This window comes from Simochromis diagramma, unplaced genomic scaffold (genome assembly GCF_900408965.1).
Source record: "Simochromis diagramma unplaced genomic scaffold, fSimDia1.1 OVJJ01000208.1, whole genome shotgun sequence".
Taxonomy (NCBI): domain Eukaryota; kingdom Metazoa; phylum Chordata; class Actinopteri; order Cichliformes; family Cichlidae; genus Simochromis; species Simochromis diagramma.
Genome location: NW_024386789.1, coordinates 530,040 through 547,120, shown reverse-complemented (window position 1 = coordinate 547,120; position 17,081 = coordinate 530,040). Strand labels below are relative to the sequence as shown.

Below are 17,081 nucleotides of genomic sequence, written 5' to 3'. Positions count from 1 at the left end.
AGCAATTTAACATTGAAAAAAACTACTATTAATTAATGTTTATGAACCAATAGTAGTTTATTGCACAGTCAACTACAACCACTCATTGTACCACTCATCCACCAGCCAGGAAGTAGCATTGGATTGCAAGCACTGATGTGCATAAGTGTGTAAAAGTGTCCTACGCTCTGCTGGCTCAACAACTGCACAGTTCCAGACCTCGTCTAGCATTAACATCAGCACAAAAACCGTGCGCCGTGAGCTTCATGGCATGGGTTTTTGTGACGGACCAGCTCCTGTAGGATGTAACGTGTAGGTGGCCCAGTACTTTTGTCCAAGTATATTTACATGAGAAAGAATCTCACAGACATAAATACCTGCCTTTAGTGCTAAGTAACTAATAAATAAAATTTTACTCACCTATCTATTTTCATACACTTATGCATTACTTTTAGCTAACTGTTTGCAGTCTTTCTATGTATACCTTTCCTACTCTATAATTACCCCTGAAATACCTGTAGCTTTTACTACTTACTCCTTGACTTTTGAAACACCTCTAAAAACTGTGTGCTGTTTGCTTGGCTCTGGCAGCAGCACAAAGTCTAAGCATCAGTGTCAAAATAGTTTCTTTCTGTGAGCTTTCTGGCCCTTACACATCAAACTCGCCTCCCCACTGCTGACAGCACCAGCAGGTAGCAAGACCCATGGAGGCTCGGACATCTGTTCTTCTCTAGCTGTCTGACTCTTCTAGCGAACTTTAATGTTTATGCGGTATTATCGCGAGCATCTGATGGTTTTCCTCCCCCCGTGGCCACCAATCACGAGGGCCTGACCCATTCACCTCAGGGCGTAAAAACTTCCCTCGCTCGAGCCCTCACCTTACCGCCCGCCATTCAAAAGGGGGGATTTTACAGCCGGCTTCCAGTGAAATTCCCATGAGCTCAGCAGTCGTATAGAGAGGCCCCTGCTTGCTCTGTGATCCTCGCTGTCCTCCATGCTGCAGGCGAGAGATACGGGCCCGGAGGGATGAGGTCAAGACAGATGCAGCTTCTTATGCGCTGTAAACAGACAGCAGGGCGAATAAAGCGGAAGCTCTCGCAGTCTCACACATAACCTGCTTACCATTTTCAGTGTGACTAAATATGCATATGCAGAGAAACACAGAGGACCCCACACACACTCTCTCACTTAAATGCGAGGATGTTTGTGCACGCTCCGCGTGGATGATCTCTGACAAGGCAAGAACTCCTAACAAATGATAAAGGAGACTTTTCTTTTTTTCCCAGTTTATAGGGAAGCGTATGGCACAATTTTCACATCATCCTTATGTCACATGTTAGATCAATCCAAATATCCATAGTATCGATACCAATACCAGTATTGGCATCGGATCAGTGCTGTTCTGATTGGAGCGATAAGTTCAGTGTGTCACCCAATTAATTGTGTTGAATCTTTTTTTTTTCAAACATGCATTTGCAAAAATAGTGTTGACTGTCACATCTATTTTATTTATAACCTAATGCATGTTTAAACAAAAGTGGACCCAAAGTGCTTTAGAGAGGCACATTTACATTCAGGTCTCCAAAACACATAGTTTCAAAATACATGAAAAGCTAAAAGGAGTTATTTATAATTTATATTATTGTGGAAAGTAACAAATCACAGTGATTTTGTGGTAAATAAAATTTGCAGCATTGCACAGCACTAGGTCTCAGTTTCACAAAACAACACAGGCAGCAGCAGCTTTGGATAACTGCACATGTCTCATCTTTCATTTTCAGGCTCTATTTACACAGGTTTTTCATTGTCAGTGTAGACTTTTTCTGTCAACATTGAAAGTGCTTTATCCTGCCATGAATCATAAAATTGACTGTTTGCCAAACCGGAGCATGTCTTTCAATAAAACCTGTGCTTTTTTAAAAATGTATTTATTTATTGTGACTGTGCCTTACAAAGCTACTAGCATGTGACCTAGAACAAACTCATAGGAGGCAAACAAGACACGTGAAGAATCAGCAGAGAGAGAGATGAACAGACAGACCAACAGAGCAGCAGGCAGCACAACATAGGTTGCATAACAATGACTTTTTTCCTTTTTTTTCAGTACTGTACAGCCGGCCTGCCTGTTGATATGTGGGCGCGGGTGACTGCGGGACAATGCGAACTCGGCGTGTGCTGGAGAGCAAATACTACGCGAGAGAATGTTGTTGCCATGACAAGAGATAGAGAGAGAGAAAGAGGGGCAAGCGAGAGATGGAGAAAGATGAGTAACAACAGAGAAGCAGAGGCTCGAGCCGAAGCAAAGAAGAGGGTTTATCCACTTGCAGAGCGAGGAGAAAGACGGAATAATAGATGAGTCAGCTGCTTACACTTTTTTTTAGTGCCGAATCAAACAGGCGGTGAAATTACACTGTACAGCCAGTAGCGATGGAGCCGAGCCAGGCCAAGCATGAGATAGATAGAAACACTCCTACATACATGTGCTATGGCTCTTTATTGATATCCGTGTCTGTCTTTATCATTTTTTTAAACCCTTCCTTTCCCTTGCGCACGCACAGCTGTACAGCACACATCAAGGGACGCAACCCGATGTGTGTGCTCTTATTTCCCCTCCTTCAATGTGTAGAAGAAAAGAATACATTCTCGTCTGGGAAAGCTCAGATACCGTTTGCGCCCCGGGAGGATTGCCTCACAGCTCCATGCTGGATGTCTGGCTTCCTGCGAGGGAGAGAGAGAAAGAGAGAGAGAGAAGGCAGCTTTGAAATCGCCGTGCGCGCTCGCTGTCGTGCACTGCTGACTGCACTGTCTGTTACCTGGTGGTCATAAGCTCATCATCATCATCCACATGCTGTCTCATCAGTGCAGTCACACTCACTGTAATCCTGACAGCTCCTGCGCCTTCGCCCTGCAGTGTAAATTCATGTAAATGTCAACTTCTTTAATGCCAAAATGAAAGGCTCAAATGGTGGCATACATTTCAAACCAAACGCAATCGCACCCCCCTCCCGCGCAAGCGCTTAAGCGGGCCCTCTGTGACACCTTCGTGTAAATAAAATCCCTTTCTGACTGTCAGTGATTGATGTGACGTAAGAATGATTCAACCTTAAGCTAATTTACAGACAGACCTTGTTACAGTAGATTTGCAAGAAGCCATAGTGTTTGTGGGGAGAGAAAAACAGCAGAAGCAATAAATATTTTATATTGGTCTGTAATCTTGCACAGTCAGACATCAATCTTGTCAAACTCGCAGAGGTCTGAGGAGAGTCGTGAAAACTGACCTATACAACAACTGGCTGTGATATGGAACACCTGCCGTTGGAAACAATGCAGGCTACCTGTTGGATTCAATTATAAGTCGGCGCTGTGGGCTGCCTGCATCAACAGCTCTTTCAAAAGAATTTCTGCACTTTCCCTCAAAACTGGCACAACATCGACTGAACACAGCTTGCAGCAAACTTTTTCAGCCCCCTGCGCTAATCCGACCAAGTCCTCCAGCAGGATCATATTGGATTTTTTTTGTTTCTTACCTGTGTTTCTTACATTCATGTATTTTCAGTTCAAAAGGGGGAAAAGCAGATAGGTGGAGTGGAGAAGGGATTGACTTACCTTACTTTAATCCTGGAAGCTTGTGTTGACCTATCTCCCGGGAACAGTTATTTTTTATTTATTTATTTTAAAGTTTTCCGTCTAACATGCTGCTCACTTATTTCTCACTTGCTTTTAGGTGAGATTAAGACTGTATATGAAAGATGACATCATCCAGCCTTCTGGGTGGGGCCATGTTTGTTGTGGTTCTTTTGGTTTTGTTTTTTAACTACAGGGTAGGGTGCTAGGTCATCTGTAAACACTAGTAAGCTTAGTTAGCAAGTTGGAAACATAAAATAATAATACAGGGAGTGCAGAATTATTAGGCAAGTTGTATTTTTGAGGAATAATTTTATTATTGAACAACAACCATGTTCTCAATGAACCCAAAAAACTCATTAATATCAAAGCTGAATGTTTTTGGAAGTAGTTTTTAGTTTGTTTTTAGTTTTAGCTATTTTAGGGGGATATCTGTGTGTGCAGGTGACTATTACTGTGCATAATTATTAGGCAACTTAACAAAAAACAAATATATACCCATTTCAATTATTTATTTTTACCAGTGAAACCAATATAACATCTCCACATTCACAAATATACATTTCTGTCATTCAAAAACAAAACAAAAACAAATCAGCGACCAATATAGCCACCTTTCTTTGCAAGGACACTCAAAAGCCTGCCATCCATGGATTCTGTCAGTGTTTTGATCTGTTCACCATCAACATTGCGTGCAGCAGCAACCACAGCCTCCCAGACACTGTTCAGAGAGGTGTACTGTTTTCCCTCCTTGTAAATCTCACATTTGATGATGGACCACAGGTTCTCAATGGGGTTCAGATCAGGTGAACAAGGAGGCCATGTCATTAGTTTTTCTTCTTTTATACCCTTTCTTGCCAGCCACGCTGTGGAGTACTTGGACGCGTGTGATGGAGCATTGTCCTGCATGAAAATCATGTTTTTCTTGAAGGATGCAGACTTCTTCCTGTACCACTGCTTGAAGAAGGTGTCTTCCAGAAACTGGCAGTAGGACTGGGAGTTGAGCTTGACTCCATCCTCAACCCGAAAAGGTCCCACAAGCTCATCTTTGATGATACCAGCCCAAACCAGTACTCCACCTCTACCTTGCTGGCGTCTGAGTCGGACTGGAGCTCTCTGCCCTTTACCAATCCAGCCACGGGCCCATCCATCTGGCCCATTAAGACTCACTCTCATTTCATCAGTCCATAAAACCTTAGAAAAACCAGTCTTGAGATATTTCTTGGCCCAGTCTTGACGTTTCAGCTTGTGTGTCTTGTTCAGTGGTGGTCGTCTTTCAGCCTTTCTTACCTTGGCCATGTCTCTGAGTATTGCACACCTTGTGCTTTTGGGCACTCCAGTGATGTTGCAGCTCTGAAATATGGCCAAACTGGTGGCAAGTGGCATCTTGGCAGCTGCACGCTTGACTTTTCTCAGTTCATGGGCAGTTACTTTGCGCCTTGGTTTTTCCACACGCTTCTTGCGACCCTGTTGACCATTTTGAATGAAACGCTTGATTGTTCGATGATCACGCTTCAGAAGCTTTGCAATTTTGAGACTGCTGCATCCCTCTGCAAGATATCTCACTATTTTTGACTTTTCTGAGCCTGTCAAGTCCTTCTTTTGACCCATTTTGCCAAAGGAAAGGACGTTGCCTAATAATTATGCACACCTGATATAGGGTGTTGATGTCATTAGACCACACCCCTTCTCATTACAGAGATGCACATCACCTAATATGCTTAATTGGTAGTAGGCTTTCGAGCCTATACAGCTTGGAGTAAGACAACATGCATGAAGAGGATGATGTGGACAAAATACTCATTTGCCTAATAATTCTGCACTCCCTGTACACTGCATAACACAGATATATCCTAATAAGTGTTGGCCAAATTAAATACTAACTAATAACTATTAAGTTGTATTTATTCTACAAATGTGAAGCACAAATCAAACATAATGACAGATTGTATTATTATTATTATTATTATTATTATTATTATTATTATTAAATATGCTTCAACAAGCACCAACACCACAAACATGGTAGAGAGTTTCAGTTTAGTGACTTACACAGACGTAACTTATGCATTAGTAAAAATCCAAATGGTAAAGTTGTTACAAAAGGAGAAATTTGCTATAGAGACCATTTTTGTAACAGCTACCTTAGATTAAGCTAACCTCAAGGCCACTTGAAGCTAGCTTTTTTGCGGCACTTTGGTGCTGAAGGTTGCTGCTTGAATATAGGTTTCAAAAAATACTTGCTTAGGGCTAAGAAAAGCTCTTGGTCTTAGCATTGTTTTCAATAAATATGATTAATTATTGCTAAATAACAAAAAAGTGCTAGATATCTAACTAAATTCATCTTCATGTACGCTGGCAGAAAGCAGGCCTTTATCTATGGTTATAAAAAGGGGCGTTTGAAGGAAAACACAAGCATAAAATATTCAAAAAATTTAATTTAAAAAAGGTCAAAAGCACAGCAGCAAATACCTTACGTGATTCATGGCTCCAGTGTATGCTTTCATTCCACATATGATGTTTCTAGACAGCGTTTTACAGAAAGATATATTTCACTAACCTTTTCTTTTCCTCACACACACAGGGTAGTAGCACATGGCAGCAGCAAGGCATTTCTGTGTTCTTTTGGTCAATAGCGAGCCACCTACAACAGAACACCAGTGAAATGAATAGGGAAGCATATGTTTTCTGTTATTGTTACTAGAGTAAAAGCTCCGGGAGAGGATTACATCCCCATACAGGATTATGTCCAAAGTCAACAATAAATACTTTCATTAGCATCCAAATTGGCTACTTCAGACACCACAGAGGGTTTTTAGTTATTTATTTATTTGCATCATGACAGTGGGAAGACTTGCCAATTGTACAATAATTCATTTCCCAGTGTAAAAGTAAAAGGTAGGTTCGAGACTAAATCGCAGTCTGCTATTTTAGTCCAAATAAAAAGACCTACTTTTTCTTTTAAAAGTAAAATGTAGTTAAAATGTAACCATTTAAAGCATAAAAAGCCCTCTCGAATCTTCCATTTTCACTGTATAAATTGGTCAAATAATGGGCTGTTAACTCATTAAAAGGTCATTGATTGTGGTTGCAGTTTATTCAGCATGTCCTCTGGATTTCCTACTAATTGCACTCAAACTGCAGATTTTGCAATCAACTGTGACCACGTCTGCTACACGGACATGCAATTTACCAGGTTACCCCCTTGGTAAAATGGGTATAAAATAGTTTTCTTCCACTGGCACCACCATCATTCTAATCTTTCTGCTCTTAGATAAACATACTTTTTCTCCTGGCCTTTTTCGTAATCTCTAATATCCTCTATTTGTGCTTGAGGGAACTTTAACATCAATTTTTCATATATCTATCTTTTTCAAGACTCACTGAATTTTCCAAATAGTTGTGAGTCGATTCAGTAAAAATACTGCAAGATTTTTTCCTAATTTACACTATTGATTCCCAACTGCATCTGATTTATTCTCATTTCTTTGTATGTTTTGGTTGCTGTAGCATTTGGTAACTCTCTGAGCAGCAGGGGAGAGGAAAGAAAACTGGCTGTCACTGGTAGTAAAAGTCTGTCGTGACCTCTGAGAATCAGTTTGCTTTGGATCAGCTTGGTGAAGCACTGTGACCACACCACCAGACTCCCACTGCATCCCCTTTTATCATCCTGACAGACATCCCGGTGACAGCTGTCAGTCATCCTGGTGAATGGGCTCACGGTGTGGTGTCACCTGGGTGCCTTGTTTGTTTCTGAAGTTCATGTGTGTGTTCTTTTTCACTAAGATCATAAAGATGAGAGGGTTTGATTGTGATGCATGCTGGTTCACAGTAAACTAGGGGAGAATAATAATGGGATCTATCACAGCAGCACTGTATAATAGATAATGTTTATTTATTCATTTTCTTGAATGAGGCAAGGTTGCTCCCTATAAAGGCAGACATTTTCTTGTAAGTAAACAGTCATAATGATGAAATCCTGATGCAAGTTTCCATCCCTGAGCCTGGTTTGGAGACAGGTTTAATTTCTCATAAAAGACTTTATGGGATGGCAGTGGAAATGCTAGAGAATCATCCTGTTTTAAAGAGCTCTGTCAAGTTAATCCTGCTGTCACTCCTTTAGTTTGTACACAGCAAATAGGAACTATTAATAATTACTTCTGCAAGCGTCAGTTCCCAAATTAATAAAAAAATATGGTGAATGATGCTGTTGTTGCTGCCACAGTTCAACTGAAAGTAACAACAATTAATCATATGTGCAGTCATGCAAACTCATGATAAGACCTGTTCCTTCCTTGGATTAACCCCACAAACGGCGATAGGGAGATTAATTAATGCTACTATTATCCCAATTTCCTCTCAGACTCCCAGGTTACTTGCGGTTGCAAGAATTTCCAAAAGTAAAATGGGAGGCTGTGGAACCAACTCCCAGTTAGGTATGAAGAGAGAGACACCGACTCTTACTTTTAAGCTCAAGCTTAAAATTTACATTCTGATGAAGCTTGTAGTTAAGGCTGGATCACGTGATTGTGAATCATCCCTTAAAGCTTTTTATACCCACCACATGATGCTTTGCGAATGGTACCTTGACATTAAAGTGACTTCACCGTGCCTGCCGGTGTTTCTCAGCTGTGCGCCTCTCAATTTTTGTCACCTGGCTTGAGCTGAGATGAAGTCACTAATAGTAGTTTACCACCACTTTAAGGATATATCAGTAAAGAAGCAGAGAGACACAGATTATACAGAGGAAGATTTTTCAACACTTTGAAAAGATGTCAAAGCTTTATTTCCAGCTTTGACTTCTTCACTTCCTATAACAGTGCAACACCTATTGTTACTTCAGCAGCTACCTGAGCCATAACAGCGAGCATGAATGGATGTGCATTAGGGCTGGGCCATATCATACCGTTCACGGTAACACCGGTATAATGTTGGGCAACGATAAGAAAATGAAATATCGCGATAGAATATGGGTAAAACGTGCATGCGCAGTACCTTTGTTTTCATACGCACATGGCGGAAAAAGCATGGCGGCGACGCAGAATGAGAAGGGTGAAAGCGGGTCGTTGAATGAAACGGATGAACCAGAATTGGTTCGTAAAAATGCTGCAACTTCAGTGGTGTGGAACTGGTTTGGCTTTCGTTCATCAAATACACAACAAAGCACTATTTTTGGTAGAGCATGCTAGCGGGCCGTCGTTATTACCATCCTTTGATTTTTCTGAAAATCAACAGTGCCCCTTATAATCCCGTGTGCCTTATGTTTGAATTCTGGTTGTGTTTACTGACCTCGAAACGATTTTATGTGGTACACGGCGCTTAAAAATCTGTCAAATGTTTCAGTACGACTTTGCTAAGCTACGAACCCGCACAGCTTGATGGATTGTCGGAGCATTACGGCTATCGTAGGCGGGAGCCTCGCGGAGTGATACGTACTGTGCTTCAACATAATATTACCGTATTGTGTGTGTATAACGTCTTTTTAAGTTTTGTGGATATTATACATGGTTATGCTGAGGATATGTCGGCCAATTTCCACTGGAAACGCCTTTTGGTTAAACTGTCAGCGAGGAATTTGCATTTGCACTGTTAAATTTTTATATAACTTTAATGCACATGAAAAACAGCTGCTTGTTTAAGGGAAAATACATTGATGATTTTTTTTTTTTGCACTAATAAAGTTGTGGAGTTTTAAAATATGTTGTCTAGTGTTAATTATATCATCAGTTATATCGTTATCGCAAATTTTCAAATGTATATCGTGATAGATATTTTTGGTCATATCGGCCTGCTCTACTGTGCATGTGTGATGACGTTACTGGCAGCACGTGAAGCAACCAATGCTGCAGATATACTGGGGCCATAAGTTATGCCACGGCATTTTCCATGATGCACTGAGCACTTCAGAGAGAGACACTACTGAATGTCTGCTCTCTCCCTTACTTTGTGTTTTGTCCTGCGTGCTCTGAATTTTCATCCTTTCTCCTCATCCTCCAGCCGTTTGTGGCGGATGGCTGCACCTCCCTGTTCTGGTTCCTGTTAAAAGGGAGTTCTTCTTCCACACTGTTGCCAAGTGCTTGCTTATAGGGGATTGTCTGAGGGTTCAGGTTCTCTTTGTAATATTTTAAGGTCTTTATCTTACAATATAAAGCCACTTGAGGCAGATGTTGTTAAATGGCAGCATATATAAATAAAAATTAAATTTGAGTGAACCAAAGCGTTTACATAAAATCACAATTTTAGAAGGGCATGACTGTCATTTGCATGACTGTTTCATGGAGCCGAATGAGCTCATGGCAGAGGGTAGGTGCACCTGTGCTTTGATGGGGTATTGAATTTTACAAATGTGCTCCTCAGCTAGACAAAATCCATTATGAAATGAGAAAATTGTTGACCCCAGCCATTTTGGCCTCACATGAAAAATAAAACAGCCTACCAGCTTTTATCTTGAGAGAGAGAGAGCGAGCGCTTCGGGATCATAACTCAGTTCTTCGCTGCTGTTTCTTCCTTAGTCATGGTTGTCTCTCTCCTTCTCTTCCTCACAGTTTACCCCTCCCGCCCGCCACAGCCTCACTTTTTGCAGTGAAAGTCATCTCGCCTTAAGTGAACCCGCATTGCCAAACCCTTACAGTAAATCCCAAAGTATTTAACCGACAAGCGCATCATCGTCATCTGTGTATTTGGCAAGTCCAATAAATTTCTCAGAAAATGACTCAACCTTGCATTTTCCAGGCCACTGTTATCTATCCAAACTAGGAAGTGGGTCCATGTTTCATTTCACACAACACCGTGGGACATTTCATCACATCAAGGAATCTCGTGTCTCAGTCTTTTCTACAACGCCTCACACTGGCTCTCACTTTGATGCTCTTTTTAATTGTCTCCACTCTCGCCGTACCTTGTCAGTCACAGTGTCTGTTAAGAGTGCGTGCGGTTTGAGCCTGCGCCAGGGCTTAAGTGTTTAATTAGTAAGAAGAGAACTTGCTTCGCTTTGACAATTGAGCTGTGCAGATTTTAAGGACTTTGAGCTCACCCTGTGACTCGAAACCTCGACGACGAGATGAAACAGGGAGAAAATGACTCGAGGAAATCGATGTTGTCGGGCTGAGGCTTCACAGTTTCCCCACCTCAGTTTGCCATCTGTATGAACACCTTTAAGAGGTGCTAAAAGAAAAGCGAGAGGGGGACTTGGGAATATCTGTCATGATTAGGCTGTGTGCAGGCAGGATGAGGACCCAAACGCAAACTCACGGGAAAACAGGACTGAACACAAAATACAGCTTTATTGCTGACAGAAGATAAAGGCGATACAAAATAATATGAAGCTAAACTGGGAAGTTCCAAAGGAACTGACTCACGAGGAAACACACGGAGGGGCGCACAGTCGTGAGGGAGAACACGACACTGAACTGAGGGAGACGCGGACATAAATCCACAGAGGGTTAACGAGGGAAGTGGGAGCACACGGGGAACACAGCTGACACAGATAATCGTAACGAGACACGGCAGGAGTGAACACAACATGACGCATACTGACGAGAGACTGTCAAAGTAAAACAGGAAGTGCACAGAGGTTCAGACAGGAGGAGAGAGCACAGGGAGAGCACGGACATAACGGGCTGGGGAAAACATGGAATAAAACACAAGGAGGGGAAACGAGGGCTCACAGATACATAGAGGGGCACACAGGGGGTAATCAAATAAGGAACATCTTAACAGAACAACCTAGGAACCAAGGCATAAATACAAAACACACGAAAACTAAGAATACTGGGCCAATATGGCCCAGGACCATGACAATATCCATGTTTTCCTTGTCTGTTTGCCCTGTATTTTTTACCTTAATGATTACCTTTTTTTGTCTAGCTTCTTTCGATATTTACAAACCATCCTCATATCTCTGTCAGCATCGTTTGAGACGTTTTCTCTCTTTTCTCCTCACGTATCCTCTCCATTTTCCGCATTTCACTTTTTCCACTCTAATTCCTCACTCTTGCTCTCTTGTCTCGTAACGTTTACTTTCCTTCTCAAATTATCAAGTGACAGCATTGGGGCTTTTAAGAGAATGTATTCACTTAGTAAGTATACCTTTGACTTCAGTAACAGGAATTTGCAATTATCTGTCAGGCTCAGTGCAGCGAGAGAACAATTCCCACATTGTGTTTTAACATTCGGCTGCAGTTTAAAGTCAGACTGTGCAGCTCTGGTAGAGCAGTTGCCCATTTCTCAACCCACTGCACATCTTCTGAAATCTAATTATCACTTATTTAATTAGAGGAAGACATTACAGTTAGCCAATTCTGCAATACTGTAATTAATATAAGACATCTGCTACTTCCTACACCATAAGCATTAAGCAATAAATAAATAAATAAGGGAAATGCAGTCACATGCTTCTGTGCAATATAGCAATAGCGAGATGAAGTGCTAAAAGTTGCCCCAGGATTTATGAAGAGATTAGTGAGTCATACTTAACTGAAAGTAACCGGACAAATTGTTAAATTGAAGCTAATTAAAGGTAATGGATAAATGTTTAATTTGGCCGACTAAATATAAGGGATATGTAGTTGGCTGAAAATAATGGATAAATGGTTGAAATTTGAAACACTTAAAATAATAATATGCAATTGAGCGAATGACTAAACATAAGAAAGCCTTAAAAACATCGACATACAATGACTTTCTCTGTATTCAACACAGTTTACATGCTGGAAAAGAGTAGGATGAAGTTTGCTTATTTGATTCTATGCCCCTTAAGACTATTCAGTCATTTACAATCAATGTTCGTTGATATACAATCAGATAATATACATGTATAACTATAGACACACATATAATACACACAAAAAAACAATATAAATAAACCAAAACAACAAAACTACATTTTTACATCAAGCTATAAACCGTGTGATTAACACTCCTCTTAATCCCTGTATTTGTTAAAAATAATCTCTTTATATTTGTTTTTTAAACTGACTTTAACTGAGAATTTGTTCTTTCATGAACCTCTTTGAAATCCTCTTATTGTACTTCAAAAGTTTCTTCCCATGTTTTAGGAAATTTACTGAATTTTTCTTCCATTACTTATCTGTATTCACCCTCTGCATTATGGACGGGCCCCGGGGGTCCAGGCTGGTCCATAAAAGTGACTGAGCTACCTCAGCTGGATACAACTGAAGTCATTTGATAACTATAAGTAAAATTAAGTCTAATTAATTTTGTATTGAAAATAGGAACAGCCGTGCCCATGTTAAATATTCTGGTAATAATTGTACTAGCTTGACTGAGGAGGGCACTGATTTTGGAGCAAGTGCATGTCAGACCTTGGGATGTCGTCTGGCCTTTATATAAAATATGTCTCTCAGGAAGTAAAGTAGGTCATCATTAGCTCGTGAGGCTCACTTAAAACTTGAGAAGAACAAATATACTATGCACTTACTGTGGGTTTATTGTTAATACATATAACTGTTCATTATGTAGTTTTAAAGGGTTTTCCAAGTTTGCTACCATGTTTACCACTATAAACATGGTAGCATTAATCTGCCCACCTTTGTTTTCCTTTGTTTTCTTTCGTAATGAAATAGCAAAGTGAGCTGAGTCTAATAGCCCAATGTCAAAGTTTGTCACTTGTCCAGTCCATCTATGACGCAGTCTAGCAAACTGATATAAAACCCACCTAATGCTTAGTTTAGCACACTCTAACTAACACTGAGCAAATCCAGATGCGGCTCCACAGTCGATATTCCTTAGCTAGACCCACTTCTGCTAACTATAACTCTAAAATGTCTGTGTTATAAACAAAGAACAAAAAATGCTGTTCTCTTGGCTGCAAAAGCATCCCATTAGAACTGATGCCTGTTGCTTTCGAAGGACAACAGTTGTGCTGTGATTTCAGCTCATTTACATGTAATAAAATCACTCAGAAATCTAAAAAGAAAAGAATGTCTTATTGATGTGACTCAGGCTGCAGTCACGAAGGCGTAGAGACTGGTTAGCAACCACCTGGTGAGCACCAGTTGGTAAATCTCTGCTGATTTAGAGAATATGCTGAAGTACATGTGATCAAATGATTCTGGAGGGTTGGCATTTGAAATACAGTCAAATAATATGAAAACAGAAAAAGCTCTTTTTATGATAAAAAAAAAAAGTCTAAAGGTACCAATAAATGCTTGATTTATTTCCTTTAAGTAACTTTGCACTCACTGAAAAACTTTCAATCCTATAGTCCTACAGTCTTTCAAGCCTATAGTCAAAATCAGGAAATGGTGCTGTAGTAAATGAAAGAAATGTGACTTCACAACTTTTTGGGCTTAAGCTGTAAGAAATATATGTGTAAACTTACAGAGAAAGTTCTGGTAGCTCATTGGCCAGACTGTCTTGTTGTTATAAAACAGAACATTTTGATAAATTCACAAACACTCTCCTTTTTTTGTTCCTTTTTAATCTTGTGGACCCGTTGTAAAAAGGAGACATTCATGTAGCAGATAGGGAAAAACAGCAACTTTTCTGTCATCCATTGTTTATCTATTGCAGACTTCTTTAAGCTAGCATGAATGGCGATGGGGGAGGTCTTTATCAGGCAAAGCTGCGAAACTTATTAAAATGCATTTTAAAGCCCAAACTTAGACCCTCATTCACATTTTCCAAATCTCTCCAGGGGGCCAGATTTGAACCTGTGCTGGGCCCATTCTGGGCCCCGAGCCTCATATTTGACATTGCAAGACATTGCAATATTAAAGCAGTTCTGAGACAGACAGTTCTGAATCATGATGAGTGAGGCTACATAAAGGACCTCTGAGAGAAGTAGCACAGTCCAACTGGCAGATTTAGACTAATTCATCAGATGTGCAAAGAAAATCTCTGGACCAATAAAGACATTTTTTATTCCAGGAGGAATATTTCAGTTGTAATGGTGACATAAATGTAAGAGCGTGTCATGGAAATCTACTGGTAAAATCCCAAAAGATAGAAATGAGTGTATATTAGTTGAGAGCAAGGCACAAAATATCTCAGCCAAGAAATCATGTATTAAAATAATAATTTAAAAAAAGAAATTAGGTTATGTAAGTAGATTCTGGAAAATGTGAATGAGAGTTTCACCAATCATTTGACCAGCGAGGGCTCCTCTGGTGCTGGACTGGAGCTTTAAATGTTATTGTAACCTTGCGCTGTCTCATGTCCCTGTTCACAGAGGGTGGCCAGATTAACAACAACGTGGGACCGGCTTCAAACATGGGCCAGCAGCACCCTTACCCTGCCCTCGGCCAGCTGTCTCACGTCTATGAGCAGCAACAGCAACAGCAACAGCTCCACCAACAGCAGCAGCAGCAACAGCAGAACAAGGATCTCAACAAGTACGCCTCTCTGAAGGCTGTAGGTGAGTGACTGCCAAGTTTCTTTTTTTTTTTTAGTGGAGGGGAGTTTAGATGAAGGAGAATATTTTTACAGTTTGTGGTAGGCAGTAAGCCTGATGTCGTTCTGTTGGTAACTCTTACGACTATAGCAGTGTGTAGATTAGCAGTGAAACCTAAGGCTGGGCCTGCCTTGTTAGTAGAGTCATCTTGATTCATCCCAAGTTGGCAGTGAATTTCAAGAAAAAGGAAAACCTAGGCTCCTATAAGTGACTTTTTTTGTAGTATAGTTTACTGAATGCTTTTTGAGCCCCTGAAACACAAACTCAAATAGCACCGGGTGGTTTTTTTACTCTGGGAAGGCTCTAAACAACAGCAAGCACACTGCACACATAATTGACAGTGGTTTTTTCACTGCATCTCTAACCTGGATGTGGTGTAAGACATAAACGGCTTATACATAAATATTTTTCTCCTGCTTACTGGGGATTTATTTAATGGGAAATTTACACCATAGCTACGCCGCAACCTCAAATTTCTTTTGAAATCGTATGCCGTGCACCTCCCTAGAAATGTAACTACACTTCAGGTCAGTCCGCAACTACTGTGACTGATCTGTTCAGTGTTGTTAATGCCTTCTGTGCATATCCAGCAACTTTTTCGCCACTGTTTTTGAATTTATCAGTGACAGAATAACAATCGGCACCTTAGTATAAGGAATAATAATCATAGCATCAATGTAGGGACTGAAAAATCTCAGCAAATTCCTGGATTTAGAATTCCAAAGCTATTACAATGGACAAGAGGAAATGTAGCCTATAGATTTACCAGTTTAAGCAAACGTATTATACAAAAATATCACATAAAAATGCCTCACATCCTTAGTGGTGTTGTGCCAAAAAATCCATGTTTAGCACAACACCACCAATGATGTGAGCCACTCACACAGGTACAGTAATGTCATAGGCTCTGCAAAAGCTTAGAACTTAAAGGGGAATAAATATAGTCATCTTCTACTCCACGTGTTCCTTGTTGGACTCTACAAGATGGGAACATCCTCACAGTTTAAGCTCCCAGTTCAAAATAATCCTTATTTACCTTTTAGAGGGCTTCGGGCAGCCTCCCCATTGTCTAAAATCAGTTTCCTTCCCCTTCACTTTAAGCTGACCTTCTCCTGATGCTGGCCGTGTTTAATATCAGCATTTTATATTTTAAATGACAGTGGATACACTTTCACGCATGCAACCAAATCCAGTGAGTCAGCGGCTGTAGCAGCTGATCTAAAGTTGCCTCATCACCATACGTTCTTTGGCAGTCACATTGCTATTTCATAATCTGAATTCATTCGAGGCCGACACGCAAGTGCTTCCAGCGAGCGTTTGTCAGCTTGTTTATGCTAGACAGGTACTCTGCCTTCACTAGATTCAGAATTCAGCCCACTCACGACAGATACAATCTACAAATGCATCTAGATGTCTGTGTAAACAGCTACGGGATGCTATTTGTCTGCATTCGCTCCCTTTTATTTGAAAAATGACCGGATAGATCGTGTTTTGTTCTTTTTTTTGAAAAGCCTATCTGTCCAGCATGTCCAGCAGCACAAAGTAAAACTGATTGTGATGACAAATGCATCCTGGATTGTCAGTGGTATTCCCTACACTACTGTGGCCCTGACTCATCTCCAGACATGTTACAGTAATAGATTATCCTGCTTGTTTGTGCTGAGTAATACTTTGTGCCCCTGAAGCAAGAAGAAGACGTGTCATTATTATGGTGGCAGTATATGTAACTGCCAGCGAAATTGACAACAGAGAAAGACTTGAATGAGCAATGAATACCAAGCGGTAAATGAACGCATCACTTTTAAGCTTAAAGGATTACACCAATAAAAGCACAGGAGTGAAAATAGTGGTTAATGCTGTCATGCCTAAGTCCTGAACTTGGCAACTTTATTGTTTGATGGTCTATTTTTATAATTCCCAGAGAAGTGGCCGAATATAGACATCAGAGGATGCCTAGATATTTTCAGCACAGCCACAGTTGTGTTTGATTGCAGGAAATTGTTCAGTTATCTAAAACGCCAGCAGAAAACATCTTGGTGTCAGTCTGCGAGAATCCAACCATTCT

The 17,081-nt window shown here is 40.6% G+C and overlaps 1 protein-coding gene across 1 annotated transcript in view; it reads left to right on the top strand.

The window, feature by feature from the left end:
• The window catches only part of shisa9a (shisa family member 9a), a 66,321-nt gene that overhangs the window by 36,049 nt on the left and 13,191 nt on the right, over positions 1-17,081 (top strand). Inside the window, 1 exon segment of the mRNA XM_040023134.1 lies at positions 14,795-14,980. Coding sequence (XP_039879068.1) covers positions 14,795-14,980 — 186 coding nt within the window.